Source organism: Candida parapsilosis, contig 005809 (genome assembly GCF_000182765.1).
Source record: "Candida parapsilosis strain CDC317 annotated contig 005809".
NCBI lineage: Eukaryota > Fungi > Ascomycota > Pichiomycetes > Serinales > Debaryomycetaceae > Lodderomyces > Lodderomyces parapsilosis.
In genome coordinates this window covers 1198780-1225909 of record NW_023503281.1, presented here as the reverse complement: position 1 = coordinate 1225909, position 27130 = coordinate 1198780, and the positions used below count along the sequence as shown (strand labels likewise).

Below are 27130 nucleotides of genomic sequence, written 5' to 3'. Positions count from 1 at the left end.
GCGTCGATGTTTAGAAGATCTTCTGGTCATTTTTATATACAAGGACGGGTACTGCAGTACTAGTCAAGTCATTTTGTGAAGCCTATGGGGCAGATGCAACTCGAAAAGACTGATCTTAAAGGGGTGGGGACTTCACTACACTGAGGAATTTGATTAGTAATACAGCATTTTTTACTTTCAGAGCCACAAACATCGTCGTTTTCACAACATGCCTTATGAATCCTCACAAAGCTTTGATGAGTAGATTTTATACTTTCATTACACAAAATGAACAGGGGGTGGCCGTCTAAATAACTTCGTAAATGTACTCGCATAAAGTATGAATGGATCCATCACTGAGTATCGAGGAAATGAAAATAACTAGTTCTGTAGCTTATGCAGCAAGATTTATTGACGGTTGTGAGTTTCTACAGCTCTTTGAAATTTAAAACCTTTTTTTATCAAAGATGTTACTCGTAACATATCAAGTCAAAAGAAAAGGCAGTAAACAAAAGGGCACAACAAAGCACAAAATGTGCCAATTTTATTAAAAACGTTCGAGGAAAGTTTAATCCTTTCTGATGACTTTAGTTCACTAAGGCGTCTCCTCATGGTTTTAGAAACAGAGTTTATAGAAATGTTTGTGTTCATAGTTAGTGAACTAGTTAGTCATTTTGCAATCAACGTATGGCCAAAGCAGTTGCTCACAACAAAGATACAGTTCAACAAAACTGAAGAGGTTATCTGTAAGCTCTACATTCAACTCCAATGTGGTGCCATTGGCCCTAGATAAAGTGCAACCCGTACATTGTAGACCGCAGTTTTTGGTCGCATAGTTTACTACCTTGAAAGATGCTGTTTCTATACTGTCGCTTCGGACAAACGACATACTCTTTTGCCCCTTGAAGTGGTCTGTTGAACCATTTGTTGAAGCCTTTGAAGAAGATCTGAGCTACTCAACAATTTCAGTTACATGTTAGAGATAGATAACACAAAACTAAAACAATTCAAACCTTATTTTCTCTTTTTGCAGTCAATTATTACCCAAAGTGAATTTGCATTATGCACTTGTTAACAATAACTGTGGTTGTTGCTAAAACATAGACAAAGGGAGGACCAACACACTTATACGTTTCTTTTTTGGGCCACAAGGCTTCCCAATTTTGCTGTCTGTTTTGTAAACAAACCTAGGATCTTCATGTGATGTTGTAGACCATAATTTGAAATTGCCTCAGCTTTGAGTTTGGCCCCTTTTTCGAGGAAAAGCAAAGCAAATTAACGGTATATAAAGAGGTGAATTTCCCAACTACACTTACTCCTTTCTTATCATCTTCAATCGTCACATTCGCTCGCTAACAATCACTATGGTTTCAAAATCTATCTTCACCACCCTTTCACTCGCTGCCGTTGCTTTAGCTGAACCAATTTACAGTAACTCTTCTGTAATCCACACTCAAATTGTTGTCACTGATTACACCACGTACTGTCCAGAAGCAACCACACTTACCATTACCACCTGTTCTGATAATCGTTGTCTTCCAACGAGAATTACCGTTACTGAACCAACCACTGTGACAATTACTGATGAAGTTTTATGTTCCACCACTTCACCAATTCAACCACCACAAAGTTCAACTAATCACGAAACAGGTTCAATTATTACCGGTGAGGATACAAACACCCATAAGGGTACTGAGTCAACCGTGTATGTTCCAAGTACCACTGTTGTCACAATTACCACTTGCAGCAACCACAAGTGCCATCCAACTGAGGTTACTGTTACTACCTCAGCCACGTTGACCAGTGTTCCTGTTACTACACCAACCACTTCCTCAACCACTACACCAGCTACCACACCAGCTACCACACCAGCTACCACACCAGCTACCACACCAGCTACCACACCAGCTACCACACCAGCTACCACACCAGCTACCACACCAGCTACCACACCAGCTACCACACCAGCTACCACACCAGCTACCACACCAGCTACCACACCAGCTACCACACCAGCTACCACACCAGCTACCACACCAGCTACCACACCAGCTACCACACCAGCTACCACACCAGCTACCACACCAGCTACCACACCAGCTACCACACCAGCTACTACCCCAGCTACTACCAACACTCCAGGTGTGACTGTTATCCCAGACGTTACTGTGTTCCCCAACGTCACGCCAACTGGAACCCACACTGACGAAGGTCCTGTTTTCTTGTCAATTGACGAAGACACTCCAAGCACAGTCGCAGCAGCTTCCACTACTCCTGCAAGCAATGCGCCAGCACCACAAGCTCTTGTTGAATCCGATTCGTCATCAGCATCATCTTCGCCAACCGCCGTGTCACCAAGTATTGCTCCTCTTGCTGAAGGTGCTGCTGCTTCTCACAAGGTTAGTTCTTTCATGTTTGGGGCTGTTGCCATCGCTGTTGGTTTGTTTTAAATGGGCCTATAAGGCACTTTGTTGTGCCTGCTATCATTTTGCTTTTCAGTGTTTAAGCTTCGTATCTTCATATTCGGATTTTCGGTCTTCAACTTACAACCTCAAGTTTTCGGTTATATATACATTGTGTCTATTTCTAAAATACATCAAAGTTTCTACAGTTCTTGATTAAGCAAAAGCGTACCGTGCATTAGATGTGTTATTTCTTATTCAGTATACAAACTAGACATTTCTGGCCACACTCGTTTGTACATACTCATGGCCACTACATCCTGTGATGTCAATTTACCATCGAAATTAGCCTTGAAGTAACCATGGGTACCTAAACTCTCCTTAATAAATCCCAGTCGGCCCGACTTTGTAAAAAGTCCAATTGCTTTGAAATAGTTGATATCTTCAGGATTGAAAAACATATAACGAACAGTCACCACACGTTTGTGGATCTTGACTGGGTGACCAGTTAGTACAATACGTTCAGCAACAATACGAGTATGATCGCATCCCAAGTAAGAGCCTTTCCCAATGAATTGTATCGAGCCATTTTCGCCGGACTTGAAAAAAATAACTGGCGAATTGGTGAATAACGCCGGTGCTATGGCTGTGGCTATTGTCATCATTCCTGGATGTTGGAAATTTTCTTGTTTGTGTACATTGTTGCTATTATTTGAAGCTTGGTTGAATACTGGGTTTATAATCTGTCGACGGGGACCATACTGAACAACGATTGTATCTTTATTCTTAATCGGTGTTTCATAATCTTCCCAGTTTTCAAAAGAGAAATTCGTCACAGCTAACTTATGTTCATGCTCGAGTAAATCGTAAACCACAAATGGTTTAGAAGTGGTGTTGACCTGCTCGAGAATAAACTTAGGTGCTCTTATGAATAATTTGATACTGCTTCCAGGCTGTGCTTGAACATTTTTTATGAAATCTTTGTTAAGCTTGTTTCTAGTAGCTTTGAAATTTGCAACACGTAATAAACGATTCCAAATACTTGGTTTCTCCAAATCTTGCTCATCAACATCCCACTCACAATTTGCTAAAGATTTGACACCTCTATAACCCTTAAGCCTTTCTTTTGCCGACTCGTTAGGATGTAACTCAATCTCATCAGGGAATTCCAAGTCTTCGTGAGCAGCAGCATTGCGATACTCCTCCAATTGGCGTTGTTCTTCTTCCGGTGATAAATCAATGTGCATATCAGATTCAGCATACTCCGTGATTGTGTCATCCACAATTTCCTGATTATCATCCATAGCCTCTTCGGCATCCCCATCATTGTCTTCCAATTCTTCCAAATCGGATGCATCTTCGTCCAACACGTCATCGACAAACCACCTACTTTGATATTCAGAAGCTCCCTTAGGCACTTTTTTGTTCAATTTGCTCTTGCTTATTCCATCATCATTAAAATATAACTTACCTTCGGACCGAACGCCCAAATCATCATCTTCAAGGTCATCATACCACATATCGGCATCATCATCTTGTACTTCTTGAAAGTCAGGATTCAATTCGTCCAAAATGTCTTGACTTGCATCGGGCAAGTACGTTTGTTCAATAACATCGTCAATTTGCATTTCATTACGACTCTTTGCTGCGTTTTTGTTCAATTTTTCAATCTTGTCAACTTGAAAATCACCGTAACCTGGTATGTGCACCAACCTATTGACATTAAACCCAGCTCCACGGCAAGTTCCTTCAATGACTATACCTTCATACCCTTCGTCACTATAGAGTTTATCGGCAATTAACCATCCTCTTGAATCTCTCCACGTCACCAGTTGAGGAAACTTTTGACAAATGTACCTTAGACAGTTTGCATTATCAGAATCCAGTTCCAATGCATACAATTTATCTTCAGCGGGGAAAAAGTGTTTGAAAAATGATTGCAAAGATTGCTTAATGTCTAATTGAAGGTTTCTTTTGGGATACGCTGATACAACATTTGGCAACACCCCAACTACTGACCCAATACCTTGAGCTAATAACGCACGTAGTATTGTCTCTCCATAGCCTTGCTCAACTTCTTGCTTCGCCGATATTCCGAAAACTACGAAATCGGATACTTTAGCAGCATCTAGTATTTGCAATATATTTTCCTGATTTGGAAGTATAATCTTCAAGTTTGATTTGAATTTGCTAATGTTGATGTCGGTGACACTGGGGTACTCAAACTTAAACTTTTGTTCATCCTGGCTGAACAATTGATCTGCTATTCCAATTGGCGATAAATCATTAGTCAAACAAATGATGGTAATCACTTTTTGGGCACCAGAGTTTCCTTCAAATAACTTTTTTGTAAGCTTTGTTTCCAAGATTTTATGTTCCTTCAATTGCTTTGCCAAATTCTTTCTTGCTACTTTATTCAAAGGTTTTGAGGATGAACCCGAAGATGAGGTTTTCTCAACTTTACCCTTGAATTGATTCTTTAATTGTCCTTTGGTTGCATGTTTTGACTTGAATGGTTTATGGTCGTTCTTTAATGTGTTCCTATGTGAATTTCCGCCTTTTGCCATACCGTTGTAAATGCTATAGCTTTGTTTGGGATATGGGTGTTGGTGTTGTGAATAGTGAATGTGTTTCTGGGGACTGATGCGATGAGCTTCGGAACTACATCTTCGAATTTTAGATTTGTCCACGTGATAAAGTATTAGGGTTATAACCATAATATTATGTAATCAAAAAAGTCTACTATAGAAGTTACACAGAATTGATGGTTGAATTCTCACGCACTACACCAAAAAAACCCATAAGCAGAAAAATTTGGAATTTTCAGTGGTTTAACAGTTTTGAATATACATCAAACAACGTTAGATATGTATGTACAATAAGGAGATACCAGACACGTCGGATTGAACCATACAGTTGAAGGGGAAGTGAAAGCACAGGGGAGTCAGACTACACGCCAGGTGGAAAGATAGGGTCATATTTCTCTGTCAAGAAATGGCCCATCAATTATCCTCAAGTTTTGCCCTCGAGCTGGCTACAAACTAGCATGATTTGCAATAACATGCCCATGACGAGAATTTGAGTCTACAGTATCATCAGTAGAACTCCCATGCGTGTCATCTCACGGGCATGACATGCTCGTGGTGCCACGTCCAGCTAGAGAGCACCCAGCACCCCCTGAGCCCGTTTGTTTCAATCCATAATATTGTATTCTAAGTTCATCTTACTAACTCCATTTTCTTTTAGACATTAAACAAAATATGGCACACGAAAACGTTTGGTTCTCACACCCAAGAAACTTTGGTAAAGGTTCAAGACAATGTCGTCATTGTTCTTCCCACTCTGGTTTAATCAGAAAATACGGAATAGATTTGTGCCGTCAATGTTTTAGAGAAAAGGCTAACGACATTGGTTTCCACAAGTACAGATAAAGCAATCTTTGGAGAATATAACCATATTATGATCCATTCAGGGAGGGGTTCTTTCATTGAAGCTATTTGAAATGTTAGAAAATCACTGATGTTAAGGAGAGGAGGGTTATTCATGGAGAGTTCTTGATTATTTCATGTAATGTATAGGTAATAAAGAGAAGTATTAAAATTGACTTGGAAGTGCTTTGTAGGAGAGTAAATTTCTCTGAGACACTAGTAGATCGGAGTATTCATCAAGACGTCGAACGTTTTAAAAGAATCAATGCCTCCGTGATAGACTTCTACTACATCAATCGCCAACAATAAATCATGCAGAGATGCGATTACAATGCTAGGAAAAAATGTGCCCTTCAAATAAAATCGACATTCAAAACTCTCTAAGACGAATTTCAAACTTCCTAAAAAGGGGGTTTTCGTGGTCACTCTCGGGAGGTATTCTTTTTGTATTAAAAAAAATGGCAACGAGTATAACTTGGAAGCATTTACATTATCTCGTCGTGGCAAATTTCTCCCTTATATACTTTTTGATTAAAGAAGAAAGAAGAAAAAGGGAAAACAAATTGAAGTTAAAAAAATTATTGCTTGAAATGCGATGGTTTTGTTCTCATAGAAAAAAAAAAAGTTACATCAATTACATAGCTACCAAGTGAGTTTTTTTGGACATCCGTTTCTTTAACTAATGGTTTTCATGACTTGGTCAACATCGATTCTAAGTATTAATAGCGATCTGAGAATTCCAATCATTGTAACGAAGCTAGCCAATCCAACGGGAACCACAGCGAAAACGACGATATTGTAAAAATCGAAAAAACGTCTTGGTTTCTTGGCCCTCATTTGTGTGTAGTTTTTGACATTACTGCGACCAGCAGTACTAATGTGTCCATTGGAGGAGACACCATTTCTATGTGTCAAAGTGTTCCCATCTGTATTCACTTCATTTTCACCACCTCTTAATGGTTCCTGCGTCTGATGCTGCTTAATAGTATTATGATGCTCAAGTTGTAAATTCAGGGTGACAAAATTTTGGACAATGTATGTAAATGTCAAAATGCAGCTTATCAAGATCCAAATATGTAAACCATACTTGTAACCATCAGCACTAAATGTGCTAACCAAATACAACTCACATGTGATCATGATTGTCGACATGGACAACACCCGTACAATGGCAGCTGAGGTTGAATATGTAATGATCCATCTTACTAACAAAGAGTCAAGAATGGAGTAGGACAAATAAGCAGCCACAATACACCAAACGCCAGTGAGGAAATGTTCCATGCCTCGTGCAGTTGTAATCTTGTACGGGACTCCATTTGCATCTCCGTCCTGGTAAATACGTTTCCACGATTGGTACAATCCAATCAAAGGAGGGATTAAAGATATATCACGGCAGCATGCAAGTAAAAAGTGTTGTCTTGCATTAAGAAATTTCAACCCTAGTCTCTTGATGGACGTTTGTTTAAATTTGTTACGCAACGGCACACTTGTAGAAGATGGGGATGATGTCAATGAGCGATGCAGTGAATGGGAGTTTCCTAACTGGGGTTGCTGTTGTTGCTGCGGATGCTGATGCTGTTGTTGTTGCTGTTGCAACATATTCGGAGTCGTACATTGTGATGTCTCTACCGAGTCCAGAAGAAACATTGAGGAAGTTCTCGGTATCGGAAGTGAAGGGATGGGTGTATACAAATGTGAAGCAAGTTCTGGAGGTAATTCTCGTGCAGTAATGCGAGGATCCATTGAAACGAACTGAGATGGTTCAATATCTGGTTGTAAACATTGATTATTCTGATGCATTAGCTGCGATGTTTCATAAGTTGGAACAGGTTCTTCAGGGTCAAATTGTAATTCATCCAAAAAAGCACTATTTTGGGAAATGCTTATATATGAAGCCTGATGTCGTAGGCTTGAAGTATGGTGTTGGTGATTGTGATGATGGTGATGTGTATGTATTGCTGTGGCACCTTCGTTATACCCTCGTGGTGATAGGTCACTATTCAAAGATCTCAAGGCTGTAGTGGAGGACAGTCTTCCTGAACTTGTCCATTGCTGCAGTGAAAGCGAGGGCGAAGACTGATGTGAATGGTGTAGCAGTGGCTGTGGCAATGGAGATGTGTTTGATTCCTCCTGGTCTGTAGACATTGAGTAATCATCATCAATCTGATGGGATTCCAAATTACTACCAAATCTAGATCGAAGCGTAGAGCCAATGATCATTGTATGGAGGTAAAAAAGTAGAACGAATAATTGCGTAAAGTAGCCAGGTTTCTGAAAAGTGTAATCAGATGTGGTTTTGTTTTAGGTTTCGTACAAGTGTAGTCTTATTTGCTGTTGATACCAGTAACCTCTTCACTCAGCCCGTGTGTGTGTTCTCCCTTTTTTTTTTTCTTTTGTTCGTTTGTTCGCTAAATACAAACAAGTGGATCGTACACAAAACCCTTTGCTGAACCAGTAAGGCTTGCAAGTTCAATTGTTAGTGTGAAATAAGAGGCCTATATAACATCCAGCTTGAAGTACACAAGCATTTAATAGAAGCAGATTTGTGTATACGTACAAAAAGTTTCTTTGAAGACACATTGTGTGTCTCTATAATATCAATGTTAGATTGTTTTTTGGGGAGTGCGAAATACAACAAAAGCTTACTTCATTAGATGAGATTGTTGACGAGCAATGAACTGAGGATACACGCATGCTAATAAGAGATAGTTACAAAGTGTGAGAAACTCGCTCTCCTAAAGCTTCTTAGATGATGCGGTTGACAAAAAAACTACCTCCAGACTTCATTTTCTGGGATTCTCACAATTATGTAATCAGTTTAGCAATGTATCTCCTATCTTCCCAAATGCTATACACTAAAATGCAACTTCAGACGCACAAAAGGAATCTCCAACATAACTCAAACTTAGATTGCTTCCAATTGTTGACTGATTTCATCCAATTCAGCCTTAACTTCATTGTATTTCTCAGTCAATTCCTCTTGCTTCTTTTCAAGCTCTTCCTTTTCGCTTTCCAAACTGGCAACTTTTCTTTCCAATTGTTCAGCTTTAATATCTGTTTCTCTCAATTTTTCAGTAGTCTCCTTCAAGTTCTTGTCAGCTTCTTCCAATTCTTCTTCCAAAACTTGATTCTTTTTGGTATAGTTTTCATTGGAAGTTTTCAAAGAGTGTGATTCATCAGCAGTACTCTTGATTTCTTCAAGGTTAGTTTCCAACTTTTCAACTTGTTCCTCTAGAACTTGATTCTTTCTAGTGAGGGCTTGGATTTGGTTATCCTTTTCCAAACTTTCTTGTTCCAATTCCTTAATCCTTTCAGACAATTCATCAGACTTCTCTTGCCATTTTTCAGCATCCAATTTCAAATTATTGATTTTCTGCAATTAGAGTTAGTACTTGGTCTTTTATGGGATCTTTTGTAATTGACGAGAGGGTTCCAACGGATTAAAGTGCAAAACAATCATTCACCTGTATTGCTCGGAGAACATGATGATTTGATTACCCCCTCCCCTCCGTCCAAAAAAATTTCATTGGATCATGCGCGTCCTGATCTGGACATGTTTATATTGTCGACAAATCAATCTATCTCCAGATCGGGTGCAGCGCAGCAAACCAACTTGATACATAGATTTGAAGATTAAAGTCATCTGCATAATCCACCATTACATACCTCCTTAAGTTTATCCATTGTGTTGTGTCCCGATGTTAATTCAATTGGTAATGAAAATGCTAGAAAGGAAAAGGACAGATTGCCTTAATCATTTTTTTTGTTTATAAAAAATTGGTTGTGTGAGAATTTAAACGACATTCTTCAACAACAAATAATTTTTTTTTCACGTGTCAATGAATGTCGCTCTTAGTTTACACGACATTTAATAATAAAACGTCTCCTCGTCTAAAAAAATTGTTTCATTCACGAGCCCTGTGAAACAATGCCAACACTAAAACTATACAGTGCTATGGGGTGTGCAAGCAAGACACAATTGTATCTATAACGTATCTGCTTTATTTCTCTCAAACAACAAGTCTACAATGTACAGGTTCATTTGTGTTTATCGCACCAGATTGTACTGGCTAGTTATTGCAGTGCGAAGGTTAGGGGTACCCCATATGCCACTGTATTGAGCATACAACTGAAAACTCCCCAAGTCTTGGAAACGGAATATATCCTTTAGGTATCGCTTAGACTTGGAGCCCATTATTTTACAACCGCGATTGCCTTTAAAATTGTCTCGCTTTATATAATTTTATCATCCCCAATAGTGTGGAGTAATAGCTTTCGCAAATTGTTATAGGTGCTGCATTGAAGCTCCCCCAGTCGACGCTTGAAGCAGCACATCCATCTAGAGACTGCGTTGAAGAAATCTCCTCCACGCAAGCTTTCCATATGGATATGAAAACTATGAACAATTGCAAAAGTATGAGTGATTGGTAGCTTTTTCGTTGTTGCAAAGATCTGCAACTCCATGTATTATTTTATTTCTCTCTCTCAATTGAGATCTTTGAGCCAGCCATGTTTCACAAAAACTTCACTTAAACTTTATGTAGACGAAAACAGGTTAGACCCCTTTTCCTAATAAATGGAAATCAAGATGGATCTGAAGATGTTACTTTGGAAAAAAGAAAAAGAGGTCATTTGCTAGCTTTTGAGTCCATCTTATCATCGTTAAGTCTACCAGCTTAGTGTTATCGCAAAGCTCCCCAGTACTATATTAAGTGTGACTGCACCATTCACAAACATGACTTCCGTGATCCCACGGTCTTCGCACGCTTCAATCGTTACTGGATCATCAACTTTAGACCAATTTAATCAAGATAATCGCAATAGATACTCAACAAGCATAGGGACATCATATGGCCATAGCCGAGCCCATTCCAGAGCCGTGTCACAATCCAATCCCTTTGAAGTGATCTACTCAAGTCATGATCTAACTTTTGAGTCAACCGGTCAGCCATACTTAACAGTGTCAAGACAACCGCCCGCGCCTGCACCCTCAATTCCAAACTTGGGCCAACATTCACCTTGGCATAGCCGATCCAATTATGATCTTATAACAGAGAATATTGTGACTAGTAAGAAACCAATTAGTGAGATTTTGAACAACAGTAGTAGCAGCAGCAACAGTCGCGCCATCAATAACAACAACAACAACAACAACAACAATAATAATCACCCAGTGGTAACTGTTGTAGGGTCACCTGCATTAAATAGATCCGGCTCAACTATCTCACGACTGGCTACATTGAGAAATCGAAACAAGATAAAGCAAAGAAACAAAACAATCAAAAGGAAAGATCTACTCAAGGAGAAGCTAGAATCAAAACCAAGCACGGATGGGAAACAAAAGCATCGAACTGAAAAGACGTCATGGTTTAGCTGGCCTAAATTTTCATTCCCTGTTTTACGGAAACGTTCCTTAAAGTATCGGTCGGTCCACAATGGTCAAACTCCCAATTTCACCACTAGACATGAGTTTATGAATTTTATACAAATGAGTAACTACAACCAAATTGTTGGTTCTTCATTACCTCAAAGAATGAAAATGTGGAACTATACCCAGCCACTACACCCTCATCCATTACTACATTGGCATATCGAAGATTTTAGAGAAAAAGAGCCTGCTGTCAAACCTACCATTACTCATTCGCGTAAAGCCTCAGTAAGTGTTTTGGATATTTTGTATCAAAATTACAAAGCCAGGGCTTTTGAAGTGGCACAGAGAAGACACTACAAGAACCTAAGCGGGGTAGACTACATGAAAGTACCCCCGCCTTTTCAAAAATTGTACCCAGAAGATGCTGCACTTTTATCAAGGAGAGAAGTTCATCAGATCAATACTAAATTGTTGGTTGAAATATTGTTGCGAAGAACAGTGGCTGCGAAAATGGAACATAGATTAAAGCAAAACGGTGCTGGTATTGACAAAGTTGAACAGAGCTCCACACTGTCATTCTCGTCCTTGTCTTCTGCGTCTCCGCCATCGTCTAGCTCAAGTGGAAACTCGACAGGTAAACGTCACACAAAGGGTGGCGCGCATTCCAAACGACGCTCGAACTCCCCGGGCTCAGGAACTCATCATAATGACAATTTGGTCTTGCAAAATGAAGCCATATTCAAGGAAGCCATTTCAAAGTCGATTGATCATTCACCGAAAGATGTGAAAGAAAGGGCGATATTCAAGTCAGAACCCAAGCCTATCATGTCAAGCAATAAACTTGTAAATCAGTTTACGCTAGATCCAAAGACAAACATTCTTGCCAAGTTTATGAACGGTGGGACTCAGAATCGAACTGGAGGCGAGCACATTTATCACTTGGTTCCCCAACAGAACAAATCGCGCTCGACTTTGAGCTCCGACGATAAGACATTCGATTCATCTTCATCAGGTGATTACAACAACAACACTTTACCTAGAGAGAGAAGATCTTATTCATTCGGAGACTCGTTTTCGACGCAGTCAAGGGACAAAGTACGGAAATCAGAGAGTACTACAAACACGTCAATCTTGCACTACTTGGATCATTTGTCTCTGGAGGTTGGCTCAGTTTTGGAAGAATTAGAGCCGGATAGGAACGGCAGCGGAAGCACAACGGTGAGGCTCAAAGATTCATTGCCAAAAGTGCCCTCGACAATGAAGTTAGGATCTCGACATATTGTACCAAAAAATATCGTTGAGCCGGCCAGTATCATCGAGAAATTGAACGAGTATGATTTACTTGCAAAATGAAGCTTTTTATAGAAAATTATACTGATGGGTTGCATAGCAGTATGCAAAATAGGTAAGACCCTCTCTCTCTCTCTCTCTCTCTTAGTTTTATTGTCGCATTTTTTCTTTTTTGCTCACGCAAATCGCGCGACAATAAATTTATCAAAATCAACGGCGGTGAGAATTCATCACCAATACTTTCATTCACTCACAATTAAACATCAAATATGTCGGGCTCATTCGCACAACGCAGCTATAGAGAAAGTAGTTCTCAGAACACCCAGCAATCACCAAGCACGGCAACTATACCGCGAAGTTTGGAACATGCAGAGAGCGAGTCACACACCATATTCAGCCCTCGGAATCCCAACCCCTTAGAACAAGAAGTCTTGGGGGAGATCATTGCAGACGCATTAAATGAAGGATCTGACGGTGGTGTGACTGTAAATGCTGACATTTCTGATACGGTGGATAGAGACATTCAGGAAGGTCAAGAAATTATTGGGGATGAAGAGGATGAGGAACAACCATACCCAGAACAAAGGAGGTTGTCATTTTGGCCATACTTTATTGGCATTGTCAGAAAGAGTGCTATAAATTTAGTATTACCATTCATCAATGGTATGATGTTGGGATTTGGTGAGATTTTAGCGCACGAAATTGGATTTCATTACCATTGGCATGGAGCTAAAGTTGAACCTCCTAGACGTTTAGCTCAAAGAAAATTGCAAGAAGCTGGATCAAAGTATCTATGAGAATGGGGCTTGTATAGAATTTAGAATCTCATATTTTGTCTATTTGAAACACATTGTAAATTGAGGTGTTGCATGGTTCATATGCCGTTGTGTGAGGTGGTGTTGTCCCGCTACCGCGAGTGCTGCTACACACGTCGGGATTATCAGGAACTCTCCAATTCCGGGTATTGATCGTGGCGTGTTTTGCAACAAAGAGAGGAGAAAAAAAAACTCCGAGATGTGATACATTATTACATCCAACTTCTCAATCAATTCCAAGTATACCCACCCGTTGATCCACCGCAATATGTCAGGTAAACGTGTTGAGACCGATGCTTTTGGGGAAATTGAAGTCCCAGCCGACAAGTATTGGGGTGCACAAACTCAAAGATCATTAACTAATTTTGAAATTGGTGATATCAAAATGCCATTCCCTATAATCAAAGCATTCGGTATCCAAAAGAAAGCAGCAGCTATAGTCAACGAACAATTGGGGTTATTAGATTCCAAAAAATCCAAAGCCATTCAACAAGCTGCTGATGAAGTGATTGCAGGTAAATTGAATGATAATTTCCCTTTGGTGATTTTCCAAACTGGTTCAGGTACTCAATCGAACATGAATGCCAATGAGGTCATTTCCAATAGGGCCAATGAGATCTTGGGTGGTGAAAAGGGAACAAAGAAACCAGTTCACCCTAATGATGATTGCAATATGTCTCAATCATCAAATGATACATTCCCTACAGTTGCTTATATTGCCGCAGTGATCCACATTGAAGAACATTTGATCCCCAATTTGACTGATTTGAGAAATGCATTTCAAAAGAAAGTTGATGAGTTTAAGGATGTTATTAAAATCGGTAGAACACACTTGCAAGATGCGGTGCCATTGACTTTGGGACAAGAATTTTCAGGCTATGTGCAACAATTGGAGTTTGGTATAGAAAGGGTTAAACAAACGTTACCAAGATTATCGTTATTAGCCCAGGGTGGTACCGCTGTTGGTACTGGTTTGAATACTGTACGTGGGTTCGACGTTAAAATTGCTGAAGAAATCTCCAAACTCACTGGCTCCCAATTCAAAACTGCACCCAACAAGTTTGAAGCATTGGCAGCCCATGATGCTTGTGTTGAAGCATCAGGAGCTTTAAACACTTTAGCTACATCTTTGTACAAGATAGCCAACGACATTAGGTACTTAGGTTCAGGACCAAGATGCGGATACGGAGAATTGGCACTCCCTGAAAATGAACCTGGATCGTCCATTATGCCAGGGAAAGTCAACCCCACACAATGTGAAGCCATGACTATGGTTTGTGCCCAAGTTATGGGTAACAACACCACAATTACATTTGCTGGAGCATCAGGTCAATTTGAATTGAATGTGTTCAAACCTGTTATTGCCTACAATTTATTGAACTCAATCAGAATTTTGGGAGACGCATCCAGATCATTCAGAATTCATTGCGTTGAAGGCATTGTGGCCATTAAGGAGAAGATCGACAAATTCTTACATGAATCTTTGATGTTGGTCACTGCATTGAACCCAAAGATTGGTTACGATAACGCTTCCAAAGTAGCCAAGAATGCACACAAAAAGGGAATCACTTTGAAAGAATCGTGCTTGGAGTTGAAGATGTTGACCTCAGAAGAGTTTGACCAATGGGTTAGGCCAGAGAATATGATTGGACCAAAGGATATTTAGTAGTACAGTTCTGGATAATCTTAATGATATGAGCGATCGATTGGGTTTACTGTAGATATCCAATTTGCAGTCGAAACACGCCTTGACCAATTTTCATTCTTCCCTTTTTTTCTGGTTTGTGCTGTATCTCTCTTAAGCAGTAGTTTACCCGTGTAAAAATGACATTGCTAAGTATTACATCATCGAATGTGTGTGCCTGTGTGTGTGTGTGTGTGTGTGTGTGTGTGTGTGTGTGTGTGTGTGTGTGTGTGTGTGTGTGTATGTGTTATTATTTAGAAAACGCATGTATTGTTATGCTAATTGTGTTGTTTCACCGATGTTGTTGAGTTCTTCCGATACTAACAAATTTTGTTACACAATGACGCCACAGAAAAAGAAACGACAACTCAATTGATATGCAAAATGTAGCACAAAGATACATTTATTGAAATATGGAGTTTCACCGAACTAACTATTGCATAGAGATACACAATAAACTACTCATCTCCTTAAAGTCATCAAATTGAGATATAAATACACCGTATTTCCCTTCCAACTCACTCTGCTCTCTCATTCTTTACGACATTCATCAAATAAATTAATCACATATATTCAAGAATGACTGTTTCTCCATACCAATCACTCATCAAACCAGATACTGATGCCAACAGAGAGGTTCCAACTAAACCATTCAATTTGTCAAAAAACATAACTGAGAGATTTTCTCTAAAGGGTAAAGTCACTGTCATTACTGGTGGTGCAGGTGCTATTGGATCTGCAATTGCTGAAGGTTATGCTCAAGCTGGTGGTGACGTTGCCATTTTAGATCATGCTCATAGCGACAATGGTTTAAGTAAAAGATTGGCCACCGTTTATGGCATCAAATCCAAGTTTTACCAAATTGATGTCACTAATGCTGAACAAGTGAAGGAAGTTGTTGGCAATATTGAAGAGGAATTTGGAACAATTGATGTTTTTGTTGCCAATGCTGGTATTGCTTGGTACACTGGGTCCATTCTCAATGACGATTCAACTCCAGAAAACTGGAGAAAAGTGTTTGATGTCAATGTCAATGGGGTTTTCTATTGTGCTAAATATGCGGGACAAATTTTCAAAAAGAAAGGTTCTGGATCATTCATCATTACTGCTTCCATGTCAGCTCACATTAATAATGTACCAAACTATCAAACTGCTTACAACTCCGCAAAGGCTGCAGTAATGCATATGGCCAAAGGATTAGCTGTTGAATTCGCTGGATTTGCAAGAGTCAATTCAGTAAGTCCTGGTTACACAAATACATTGTTGTCTGCGCCAATACCGACTGAACAAAGAGCTAAGTGGTGGGGTCTCACGCCAATGGGAAGAGAAGCTGAAACCGATGAATTGGTTGGTGCTTACTTGTACTTGGCTAGTGATGCATCAAGCTTTACCAACGGTTCAGACATTAGAGTTGATGGTGGATATTGCTGTGTATAATAATAGAGCTTGTTTTCATGAAATAGGAGTTAAATATCAGGGTATACAATTTTGAGAAATGAACACTGTGGTTCACTCTGCTTCATGTTTGTAGTATATAAAAGACTTCTGCTTGAATAGGATAAGATAAGCTGACCCCTTTGATGGGAACATTATAAATCAATCATTAACATGGTAAATTGGTTCCGAAGGGAAGGATTACAATAACCACATTGTATACGCAATTCATTGACGTCGTTGATATCGCAACTTTTGTTGAATGAGAAGTAATTGTATCAGCGATTGTTCCTGTATGGATCGTTCAAGGTTGCGTTCATTGAATCAGGCAAAGCTCAGTCCAATCATAGATAGAACATCAGTATATACATTCCGACAAATATAAGTGTTGTGTTGTATGTATTTTTGATGACTGGAGGAGCATCTTTGAAGTCACTAGAGAAGTACTTACAGAGAGAGTTTGTAGATAAATACTACTGGCTGGCAGCACGTCATTGTTTATTCCCTTTCGCTAGCTTTGTATTGTATAAACCTATCCAAATTGATCCACGTCTCCTCCATTTTCACTTTGATATGCGGTTCCTTACTCTTGTCAATCTTTTTGTAAAACTCCTTGATTTTAGGCTCGAGATCCTTCAACGTGGTCAAGTAATTATGCTGCACAAATATAGGGTAATCGTATTCGAACTCCTTATCTCCAAAAATATCGTAGATTGCATTCAATGATTCAATGATCACTTCTAAGTTCCTTGTTTTTTGAGGCTCATTACATGCTGTTTTGATTGATCTTAACAAGAACTGTGATATCATAAAAGTGATTTCCATGTTTTTAGTTATTGGTGCAATTGATCCTAGAACCCCAACGGTATTCAAAAACTCATCTGAGTTATCTTCTGTTGCCTCTTCCTTTTGAAGAGCTTCTATAAAATCCTTAGTTAGGTCGTCAACGATTACACTTCCCAAGCTCTTGACGAGTGCCCAAAATATACCCATACATTCCATTCGAATTTTATAAGAATCCATGCTTTGTATAATACCACCTAATTGCATTGACTTATCATACCAAGCAACTGGGATAGGCTCACAACATAACATAAGCCAGCAAAAGTTATTGAGTGCGCCAATGATTTGACTGCTCAATTGTAAGACGTTTGCTTTCAACTCAAACTTGAAAAGCTCAATCAACATTGGTTCGATTTGTTCAAGTAGCACTTTTTGCATATCGGGTGATAAATGGACGGGCTCCTCGGGGTTCTCTTCGTTATCTGACATATACTCAAGGACAGAAGTAATGACACTCAAACTAACTTCAATAGTTGACAAGTCTCTCTTCGTTTCGATCTTGGTATCATTGTTTGAGGATAAATCTTTTTCTAACGTGTTGGCATCTTTCTTAATTGGCTCGTTTGCATTATTTGGATGGGCAATTGACTCAATGCGTTCCAGTAGTTTCTCCAAATTAATGCTCGTTGCAATATTAAAAATGTTTTGCAAAATCTCTCCCAAGACTTGTTGCTTATTAGTATGGGTAGATTCCAATACTTCGTAGTTATTAAACTTAATTCCTTCAATATAGACCTTTGCCAAGTTGCTGCTTGATTTATCAACATATGAAATCAACTTGTCCCAATGTGTGAATCTTTCCAATTTCTCAACAAATTCAATTGACTCAGTGGAAAATTCATAGATAAATTCCAACAATGCATCAAGCAACTTATTTGTAACTTTTAAACCACCATTTATGTGACCGTCAATGATCCTCAAAATAAAATCGAGAATTGGATCAATCTTGCTGAGAATAGACTCGTACATTGGATCATCTCCGCTAGCAAGAACCACGATCAAACTCAATATGTTTTCAGTGAAGTCATATAGTAGCTGTAATTTCGATTTATCCTTTTCGACATTTCCCTTCTCCTGTAAAAACTTGAATGACTCGTCGATTTTGTTCAATGCGCTCTCAATGCTTGTCCATATACCCTGTCTCCATAAATACTTTACGACATCGTACCCTTCTTCAATGCCCAAATTTCTCAAAAGACCAAAAGCCTCAACAACAATTTCATCGTTGAAATCATTTAGACAAGTTTGCATAACAACAGAAATCAATTTTTCTTTGAGAAGCAACTTTCTCATACGAGCATCTTCGGATAAAATGGTAATGGCACCAAGGGCCATTGATTTTTCATTTGGTATAGTAGAGTTGAGTTTGTTTATAAGGGGCAAAATTTTCGAGGTTCTGGTTGCTTCATCTTTCTTAGAGTCTTGTTGTGATTTAGATCCAATCGGATTCAACCTTGCCTTTTGATTCTTTCTTCCCTTTTTCAATTTGCCCATGACTTGGTAGACTCAGCTTGTATCAGTTTGGGCGATGGAATACTTTTTTTTTTTTTTTTCTCAAAACACTTGCGATGATGAGACGCAAAATGGCAAAAAGTTTGCAACCGTTCAATCAGGACTGGCGCCAATGAAAACCAAAGAAGATTATTGGTGTTTGCAACAACAGTTAAAGTGCATTAAATATTCATTAGCTAAAGAAACTTGTAACAACTATATAGAAAAAAGAAAACCGAAAGAACAAACTGCAACACAATAGCCATTGCAAACAGCTTGTGGAAACCACAAAAAAGAAGCCAGGAAAAACTTCCACACTGCTTTGAAACCAACCATAACAAGATAAAAGAAAAAGAAGACACCACTTGAACAATGCACTTTAAGTAGTTTCTCTAGCTCTCGATACTCAATAGACCACCTTAATCACAACAAGCTCAACGCTTCTTGATTTATATGTAATTGGTTTGTCATACAATTTCCAAATTGGAGAAGAAGCTTGTGAGTCCCAAAAAGTGGTTTTGTCATTCAATGCTAACAAAGGATATCCATTCACATACTTTATTGAGAACCCATTGGTATACAAAGCATCAGGTTGAACAGGATTATCAAATTGAAGCTGGTGATTAGCAACAATAGACCCAGTTCTTTCATGCGTGTCTTTCAAAACAGTATTTTTCAAAGTAAAGATGGGTAACCACGGTTGATACTTGATGGAATATGATTTTGGGTAGTACTTCGCAGCGGTGTAATTATCATCTTCTTCTTCTTCTTCAGCAGGGTCGTAACCACGCTTCCAATCGGCATGGCCAGTAGGTTCCGAATCATCCTCAGTAACTGGTTGAATAGTAAAAGTTTGGTGGTGACCACCCCAATGTGGTTTTGAGCCATGTTGATAATACTTGATGTGATCAAATTCAAGCTGACCATCTTCTTCTTGAAAAGTTAACCAAACTTGGCCATCAATTTTGACTCCCAAGGTGAACTTTTCTGTGTAATGAGGCTTTGAACGGTGTGGAACAACTGGAGTAATTGGGACTTGTTGTGGGTTGTGGCCTTCATTATCATCATCATCACCACCGCGTTTGATCAAACTTGATTGAGTAATAGCTAATAAACCAAAAGTGGCAAGTACAGAGGAAAACTTCATGTTATTGATAGCAAATTGTTGTTGTTTGTGCTTTGAGAGCATTAAGGTGGTACAATAAGGAGAAACTGAGCTGTTATTTATACCACGAGAGTGTGGCATTTGCGATGGCTCCATTTCTTGGTGAAGTTACTCATTTTTTCATGGTATGGCATGATTCCTAGTAATAGACACCAATGAGCCCCTCAATTTACTTCATGCACAGTATACTTGTTGCAAGCTGTTATCAAAATTAGCAAGCTTCATTTTTCTCATCATCATCTCTTGAAACCACACCTGAAACGCCACCACCACACTTCAACTCAAAAGAAGTCACACTGTGTTGGAATGTAAGTCAATGAGGGGGGGTATACTCTAGTTTGTTTCACGTATTCAGGATGGAAAAAATCTAATGTAGATGAATGATGCAATGTGTATCATCAAATTGCGAATTGTGAATTACTGTAAAATGGAACCAAGTAGCATAAATTTTTTGACAATGATCCATCATCATCATCATCATCAGACAACCTTCACAAATGCGTGATTATATAACGAGTGTGGCAAGACTAAATGAGTATAGTTTTCCCCTAAAAGACACAACACATTGCCAAGACAAAAAGTTTGACTAGCCATCTTCAAAAAGTTGACTAGCTTTCAAACATACTCAATAGCACAACTGTGGTCCACGAGCAAGCTTGGACCCGATCAAGTCTCATTGACAATGCATTCTCCATAGGTTGTTACATCTGTAGCTTGAAGTTTAGATGGGTACAAAGTCAGCAAATCAGCGACAAACTCATGTAATATTTATGAATAAAGTGAGCGGAGCCATTACTCTCGATTCACATACCCCATTACAGGTAACATTTATCAGTTGTTGAACTCTGTAGCGGCTCTTCGTTGGTATAGATCTGCATCCACATCAATGACTGGAACATCAAGCAAAATGTTGTAGCATTCTCTTGTTTAGACGAACAATACCAGAGTAACGAGGTCATACATACTTAACTCAACTCCTTCTATGAAGCACCCAATTGAGCTTGTTGAGCTTGATTAGAGGATTATTCATTATGTAATTGAATGTGGTAATTGGATGCGTGTACCAAATCCCAAAATCTTATGCTCAGATTAAGAAAACAAAAAAAAAGAAACCAATAAATTGTATGTTTCAATCACTTTGTTCACTCAAATTCAATCAATCAACAAATTAAACTGAAGAACACACTACCCATTTGCTTCCAAATATACTCACTAACACCTAAGGCTTGTTTTCAATAGACAACCATCAAGTATACACTCAACGCTACGTATCGACACGTTGCCTTTCAATAGAAGTGACTTTTTCTTCCCCCATATATATATTCAATTAGAGTTGCTTGGTTACATACCGACCCCATTACAACTACAATACAAACAACTTGAACCACATCACTCATGTTATCAACCAGACCAAAGTTTTTATATCTCACCAATAAGCAACTACAAACAATAAGCAAAAGACTTATATCCTCCACTTCCAAAACATCAGTCAATTCTTCCAAGTTACTTAATCTATCAAAGACATTTTTCAGATCACTTCCCAAGACTGAACAACAGCAATATCTGAAACAGGGCAAGAATGTGGCACTTGTATCTGGCATCATAATAGTTGGCTCGTATATTGCTTTCAATCAATCAAATTATTACAGCTTGGATACCTTGCCACTGCTGCCTCCATCATCTCAAGCAGTAGGAGGAACAAGTGCAATAACAGCAAATGCGACTGCTAGTTCATTTGCCAAACCTCCAAAATTGTTGGAGGACAAGAAGCTATTTTCCACTTCGACATCATCAATGCATCAAGAGAATAGTATCAGTCACCAACAGCACAAAGAAGGTATTTTCTTGCTAAACGATGAGCAGGTTGATACGAAATTACGTCAGTTTGAAGAAAGCTATTTCATCAATCGAGGTAAAGGGGTCATGAGGTATGATATCTGCCAATTGCCCTCAAACTCTCCCATTGAAGATGATAGAGCTGAAGAGATTATTCAAGTACCAATCTTGCAAGACAACAACATCAAAACCACCACTGATTGGCTCTTCTTTGGTGTGTTTGATGGGCATGGTGGCTGGACTACTAGTTCAAAGTTGAGAGATGAATTGATTAATTATGTGATTAATGAGTTGGGTACAATCTACAAGCCTGTTCAAGGAGAAGAGAATCTTAGATATGTGCCAAATAGTGCAACTATTGATCAAGCTATAAAAAATGGATTTCTAAAATTGGATCATGAAATTGTCAATAAAAATATTGAAAAATTACTCACTGATGGGAACAAAGCAAAAGCTGCTGAATTATTGATGCCTGCGTTATCTGGCTCCTGTGCATTGTTGTCATTCTACGACACGAACTCAAAAATGCTTAAAGTGGCTGTAACAGGAGATTCGAGAGCTATTTTGGGTTCTTTCAAGGATAATCATTGGACAGCTAGACAATTGAGTATTGATCAAACAGGCTCAAATCCAACGGAAGTGGCAAGAATCATCAGTGAACATCCAGATGAACCTAAAGTTATTCGTAATGGTCGAGTCTTGGGTAGTTTAGAACCAACCAGAGCATTTGGTGATTGTCGTTACAAACTCCCAGCTTCAATACAAGAACGTATATACAAGCAGTTTTTTGGCAAGCGATTACCCAATCACTTAACATCGCCGCCATATGTTACTGCTGAACCGGTGATAACCACAACCAAAATCAATCCTGACAACAATGATTTTTTGGTGATGGCCAGTGATGGATTGTATGAAATGTTAACCAATGAGGAGATTATTGGTTTAGTAGTCAAATGGATGGAAAGAGAAAAGATGGTCAAGCCACAAAAATCATTTTGGAATTTCTTTGGTAAAGTTGGTGAAAACAAATTACCAGAAGTGGAGGATATTACTATGGATAAGGCAAGCAAGAAACCTATTAGGAAATCAACTGGTGGTGGAAGCTTCTTGTTACAAGATAACAACGTGTCAACTCATTTAATTCGTAATGCGTTATCCAATGGTGGATCAAAGGAACAAACCTCAATGATTATATCGATTCCAAATCCTGTATCTAGAAGATATCGTGACGATTTGACGGTGACGGTTGTATTTTTTGGTAACAATATGAATGAGGCAAATGAAAATGGTACATTGGAGATTAATGCAAGTGCAACCGCTGGAGGTGCTGATGCTTCAAAGCCTAAATTATAGAGGAAAGGAAAGAGAGAGGGGGAAGAAACAAGGTTTGGATGACATGTTATATCAACTTTACCAATCGTGGAGTATCGTAATATTTATTACCTTTGTTTTGTTAATAGAATATAAATGTATGTGATTGATTTTTATTACAGACTTTGATACTTTTTACAGTTGGGTTATTCTTTGAATTTAACCGAGCATAAAATACATTATATTTTTGTCAATGGTACACGTTCTAGCAGATCCTGTGACTTATACATGTATCACTACGCTACCTTGTTTCGCCCCTCCCTCCCCTCCTTCTTCCCCCACATAAAGAAAAAGAAAAAAAATAAAAAATAAAATCCAATGGGAATCAAAGGGAAGATAATTTTTCAAAATCTACATAAAAATAACCCAACTTTTGATCTTTCCGTTCTATACATCCTGAGCCAGTGACCAACCTCCTTTACTACTACCTGATGTCAGAAGAAATCAAGAAACAAGATGATTTAGCATCAACCACTGTGCAAAACACCAGTAACACCGCTGGTGCTAGTACAAGTGCTGCTACCGATGATGCTCCTGCTGCTGCTACTGCTACTTCTTCTGCTACCAACCCTCAAGATAAACCAGAGGAAAAATCCAAGGCTGCTACTGGTGGAGATGACGTTGACGATTTAGATGACTTGTTGGATGATTTTGCCGACGATGTACTCAATAAACCACCAGGATCGACGGTCGACAATCAGTCGCAAAGTGGTGGCTCCACTTCCAGAAAGGATGGCAAGACAAATACTGCATCTGCCACTGATCCAATTAATGAAGATTTCCAAAACTCTGTTGCTGAGTTAATCAAGGATATGAAGATTGAAGATCCGGAAACGCAAAAACAATTTGAAACTTTGGTGCAACAATTTGAAACTGATCATCGATCGGAAGCAGAGTCTGGAGCTCAACAATCTGCCAATTTTGATTTTGTCATGAAGGAGACTATGGAAAGATTACGTAAATCTGGTGAAGATATTGACTCCAAGATTAAAAATGATTCTTCCGGTACTAATCCTGAAGATATTTTGACTCAGTTGCTTGCGGGCATGAATGAAAATGGATTGGGTGGCGGCGATATGGATATGAGTAAATTATTGATAGACATGTTGGAACAATTGAGCTCAAAAGAAGTATTGTATGAGCCAATCAAAGACTTAAACACCAAGTTCCCTCAATACTTAGAAGACAACAAGAACAAGTTGGATCAAGAACAATATTCAAATTATACCAAGCAGTATGAGATGACAAAAGATATTTTGAAAGTATTTGAAAGTGATGGTTATAGCGACTCAAATAAGGCACAACGAGATCAAATCAATGCCATGTTGGAAAGTTTACAAGAATTGGGTCAACCACCAGTAGAGTTGGTGGGTGACACTGGTGATTTCTTGCCTGGTTTTGGTGGCAATGGCAAAGATGGGCTTGATGGACTTGATTTTGATGGAAAGGATTTACCACCTGACTTGGAAAAGAATTTACAAGAAGGGTGTCAACAACAATAAACTTTCAAAAACACGCTACCCTTCATATAAAATTGTTTATATCGTAATTTCTATACACGTAATCCCGATCTATTTGCAAAATCATTGTAGTATTGTAACATATCACGAGTGATGCCACGTGAAATGCCTTGCAAAGCATGTTCGAAATGTCTATTTTCAACATGTTGTGCATTACGATCCTCCATAATTGCATTTAAACCAGCTTCTTGACACAACAAGGTAACTTCAGCACCTGAACAACCCTCGGTAAGTTTAGCATATTGACCCAAATCAACATCAACTAAATTAAACTTGCGACAACATTTGGTCAATATTTGCAATCTTGCTTCATAATCAGGTGGAGCGACATATATGTGACGATCCAACCGACCTGGTCTAAGTAATGCAGAATCTATTTCAGTTGGTTTATTGGTGGCACCAATAATGACAACACCCTTCAACTCTTCGACTCCATCAATCTCATTCAACAATGATGTCAAAACATTCTTTGATGCAGTAGTAGTGGTACCGCCGTCACCATCGCCATCTCGATTACTGGCAATAGCATCAATCTCATCCAAAAAAATGATGGATGGGGCAGCGGCTCGAGCTTTTCTGAAAATCTCCCGAATTGTACGTTCACTTTCACCAACATATTTGTTAAATATTTCTGGTCCTTTGATTGCCAAAAAATTTAGACCCGATTCTGTTGCTAGTGCTTTTGCCGTTAGAGTTTTGGAACAACCTGGTGGACCATACAATAAAACACCCTTTGGTGCATTGACGCCCAACTTGGCAAACGACGCTGATGCTTCTAGTGGTAGTTGAACTACCTCGACTAGTTTCTTTTTCAATTCCTCTTGTCCACCGATATCAGACCAGTATACTTTTGGCATTTCTAAAAATATCTCTCGCATAGCTGATGGCCTTATTTCCCCGAGCGCTTCGTATACGTCATCTAAGGTCACTGTGATCTCGTCCTGTGGTGTACCATTATCCAAACCTCTATTGATAGCTTTCATCACTGCCTCTCTACACAATGCAGTCAAGTCAGCACCAACGTAACCATGAGTCTTTGTCGCCACCGTGGCAATGTCCTCCTCGGTCAATACATATTTATTCTTGTTCATTTTATCAAATTGCTTTTGTAGAATATCTTGTCTCGCTTCAACGTCCGGTATGCCAATTTCAATCTCTTGATCAAATCGACCCGGTCTGCGCAATGCAATATCTATCGAATTTGGTCGATTGGTGGCTCCAACAACAACTATTCTTCCGCTATTATCCATCCCATCCATCATTGTAAGCAACGTGGCAACAACCCGACTCTCTGTCTCTCCAGAATCATCTGAATTACGAGACGGAACAAGCGAGTCAATTTCATCCATGAAAATAATTGATGGCTGGAATAGTGCTGCTTCTTCAAAAATCTCACGAATAGCATTTTCCGTCTCTCCCAAGTATTTTGATACAATCGATGGTCCATTAATGGTTAGTATATGCGCATTTATATCATTAGCTGCACATCGAAGAAGCATTGTCTTTCCTGTACCTGGTGGACCATAAAGCAATATACCTCGTGGTGGTGATATTCCAAAGTCTGAAAACAAAGTTGGGTTATGCAAGGGAAGTTCTATAGTGGACTTGAGTAGATTTGTCTGTTTTGCAAGTCCACCGACTTGCGAAAACGTTGGGGGGTGTGGTAAAAGTGGATATTTGGTGATTGAAGGTTGTGTTTCATTGCTCTTCTCTATAGTAGCTTGTGGTGTGTATATGTATGCAGGTGAAACTGTACGTAAAGGGTTCTCATCCTCTACAATAGTCAATTGCTTCATCTTTGCCTCTATACCACCTTGTATGTCAATGATTGTGAATCCACCTACTCCATTCTCCTCGACTGCCAAACCGGGGTAGATGAGCCCTATTTCTTCCAACAACGATTTTGGGTCCCCTTCTCCATTTACCGTCACTTCCAGAACATACTGTGGTTGCCCATTATGTCTCACTATGTTGACTCTATCTCCTAGTAGTAATCCACCAAGATGCCTGAAATTTTTGGACATTGTTATTACATTCCTCATTGGTATATCATCACTCGGTACAGCGATGGCAATGATACCTGGCTGGCCATTCAACTGACCAACATGAACAAAATCGTTTGGTTTCAACTCCAACGCTTCAAAAACTTCGCGACTTAGATATACATTGGCTATGGTTTTTGGTTTGGCGGTTGATGAGTGTGGTCGAACAATGAATGATTTTGGTATTTTTATCTTTTTAGATGCGGATTGTGGAGCGGGATCTAGTGATGGTGCCTGCTTCTTCTTGGTTGATGATTTAGATGACATTGTTCTCAGGTATTTCTCCCAGGTTGTTGTAAAATTTTGGGTGAAAATTCGATCCAATCTGATACTTTGAAATTTTGATGACAAAAACAGAAATTTTTTGGATGAGCTGCAAAATATTCATTGTAGCCACAACTAACCCATTCCATTCCTTTTTCTTGCGCAATACATTCACAGCATCCCACAATACGCTCC

General features: G+C 39.1%; 15 protein-coding genes across 15 annotated transcripts; 9 read left to right on the top strand and 6 right to left on the bottom strand. All coding sequences in view use genetic code 12, as the record gives it.

Annotated features, from left to right (window-relative positions):
- Positions 1-1343: 1343 nt before the first annotated feature.
- PGA13 (Pga13p) lies at positions 1344-2429 on the top strand (the record flags this gene model as incomplete). Its single annotated transcript, XM_036809486.1, has 1 exon — positions 1344-2429. One exon carries the CDS (start codon positions 1344-1346, stop codon positions 2427-2429), a length of 1086 nt encoding a protein of 361 aa, XP_036666118.1.
- Positions 2430-2635: 206 nt separating this feature from the next.
- Positions 2636-4948, bottom strand: TSR1 (Tsr1p; the record flags this gene model as incomplete). The annotated part of the gene is made up of 1 exon (XM_036809485.1): positions 2636-4948. The coding sequence occupies one exon, from the start codon at positions 4946-4948 to the stop codon at positions 2636-2638; it is 2313 nt and encodes a 770-aa protein (XP_036666117.1).
- A 693-nt stretch (positions 4949-5641) lies between these two features.
- Positions 5642-5812, top strand: CPAR2_205880 (40S ribosomal protein uS14; the record flags this gene model as incomplete). The annotated part of the gene is made up of 1 exon (XM_036809484.1): positions 5642-5812. The coding sequence occupies one exon, from the start codon at positions 5642-5644 to the stop codon at positions 5810-5812; it is 171 nt and encodes a 56-aa protein (XP_036666116.1).
- A 341-nt stretch (positions 5813-6153) lies between these two features.
- On the top strand, positions 6154-6462 carry CPAR2_205875 (uncharacterized protein; the record flags this gene model as incomplete). Its single annotated transcript, XM_036809483.1, has 1 exon — positions 6154-6462. The coding sequence occupies one exon, from the start codon at positions 6154-6156 to the stop codon at positions 6460-6462; it is 309 nt and encodes a 102-aa protein (XP_036666115.1).
- A 22-nt stretch (positions 6463-6484) lies between these two features.
- On the bottom strand, positions 6485-8029 carry CPAR2_205870 (uncharacterized protein; the record flags this gene model as incomplete). The annotated part of the gene is made up of 1 exon (XM_036809482.1): positions 6485-8029. The coding sequence occupies one exon, from the start codon at positions 8027-8029 to the stop codon at positions 6485-6487; it is 1545 nt and encodes a 514-aa protein (XP_036666114.1).
- Positions 8030-8714: 685 nt separating this feature from the next.
- TPM2 (tropomyosin) lies at positions 8715-9493 on the bottom strand (the record flags this gene model as incomplete). Its single annotated transcript, XM_036809481.1, has 2 exons — positions 8715-9182; positions 9476-9493. The coding sequence occupies 2 exons, from the start codon at positions 9491-9493 to the stop codon at positions 8715-8717; spliced, it is 486 nt and encodes a 161-aa protein (XP_036666113.1).
- A 1051-nt stretch (positions 9494-10544) lies between these two features.
- Positions 10545-12533, top strand: CPAR2_205850 (uncharacterized protein; the record flags this gene model as incomplete). The annotated part of the gene is made up of 1 exon (XM_036809480.1): positions 10545-12533. One exon carries the CDS (start codon positions 10545-10547, stop codon positions 12531-12533), a length of 1989 nt encoding a protein of 662 aa, XP_036666112.1.
- Positions 12534-12739: 206 nt separating this feature from the next.
- MIM1 (Mim1p) lies at positions 12740-13267 on the top strand (the record flags this gene model as incomplete). The annotated part of the gene is made up of 1 exon (XM_036809478.1): positions 12740-13267. The coding sequence occupies one exon, from the start codon at positions 12740-12742 to the stop codon at positions 13265-13267; it is 528 nt and encodes a 175-aa protein (XP_036666111.1).
- A 286-nt stretch (positions 13268-13553) lies between these two features.
- FUM11 (fumarase) lies at positions 13554-14951 on the top strand (the record flags this gene model as incomplete). Its single annotated transcript, XM_036809477.1, has 1 exon — positions 13554-14951. The coding sequence occupies one exon, from the start codon at positions 13554-13556 to the stop codon at positions 14949-14951; it is 1398 nt and encodes a 465-aa protein (XP_036666110.1).
- A 597-nt stretch (positions 14952-15548) lies between these two features.
- CPAR2_205820 (uncharacterized protein) lies at positions 15549-16406 on the top strand (the record flags this gene model as incomplete). The annotated part of the gene is made up of 1 exon (XM_036809476.1): positions 15549-16406. One exon carries the CDS (start codon positions 15549-15551, stop codon positions 16404-16406), a length of 858 nt encoding a protein of 285 aa, XP_036666109.1.
- Positions 16407-16901: 495 nt separating this feature from the next.
- CPAR2_205810 (uncharacterized protein) lies at positions 16902-18740 on the bottom strand (the record flags this gene model as incomplete). Its single annotated transcript, XM_036809475.1, has 1 exon — positions 16902-18740. One exon carries the CDS (start codon positions 18738-18740, stop codon positions 16902-16904), a length of 1839 nt encoding a protein of 612 aa, XP_036666108.1.
- Positions 18741-19143: 403 nt separating this feature from the next.
- CPAR2_205800 (uncharacterized protein) lies at positions 19144-19998 on the bottom strand (the record flags this gene model as incomplete). Its single annotated transcript, XM_036809474.1, has 1 exon — positions 19144-19998. The coding sequence occupies one exon, from the start codon at positions 19996-19998 to the stop codon at positions 19144-19146; it is 855 nt and encodes a 284-aa protein (XP_036666107.1).
- A 1299-nt stretch (positions 19999-21297) lies between these two features.
- Positions 21298-23091, top strand: PTC5 (type 2C protein phosphatase; the record flags this gene model as incomplete). The annotated part of the gene is made up of 1 exon (XM_036809473.1): positions 21298-23091. One exon carries the CDS (start codon positions 21298-21300, stop codon positions 23089-23091), a length of 1794 nt encoding a protein of 597 aa, XP_036666106.1.
- A 449-nt stretch (positions 23092-23540) lies between these two features.
- PEX19 (Pex19p) lies at positions 23541-24611 on the top strand (the record flags this gene model as incomplete). Its single annotated transcript, XM_036809472.1, has 1 exon — positions 23541-24611. One exon carries the CDS (start codon positions 23541-23543, stop codon positions 24609-24611), a length of 1071 nt encoding a protein of 356 aa, XP_036666105.1.
- Positions 24612-24661: 50 nt separating this feature from the next.
- Positions 24662-26938, bottom strand: CPAR2_205770 (AAA family ATPase; the record flags this gene model as incomplete). Its single annotated transcript, XM_036809471.1, has 1 exon — positions 24662-26938. The coding sequence occupies one exon, from the start codon at positions 26936-26938 to the stop codon at positions 24662-24664; it is 2277 nt and encodes a 758-aa protein (XP_036666104.1).
- Positions 26939-27130: the final 192 nt, after the last annotated feature.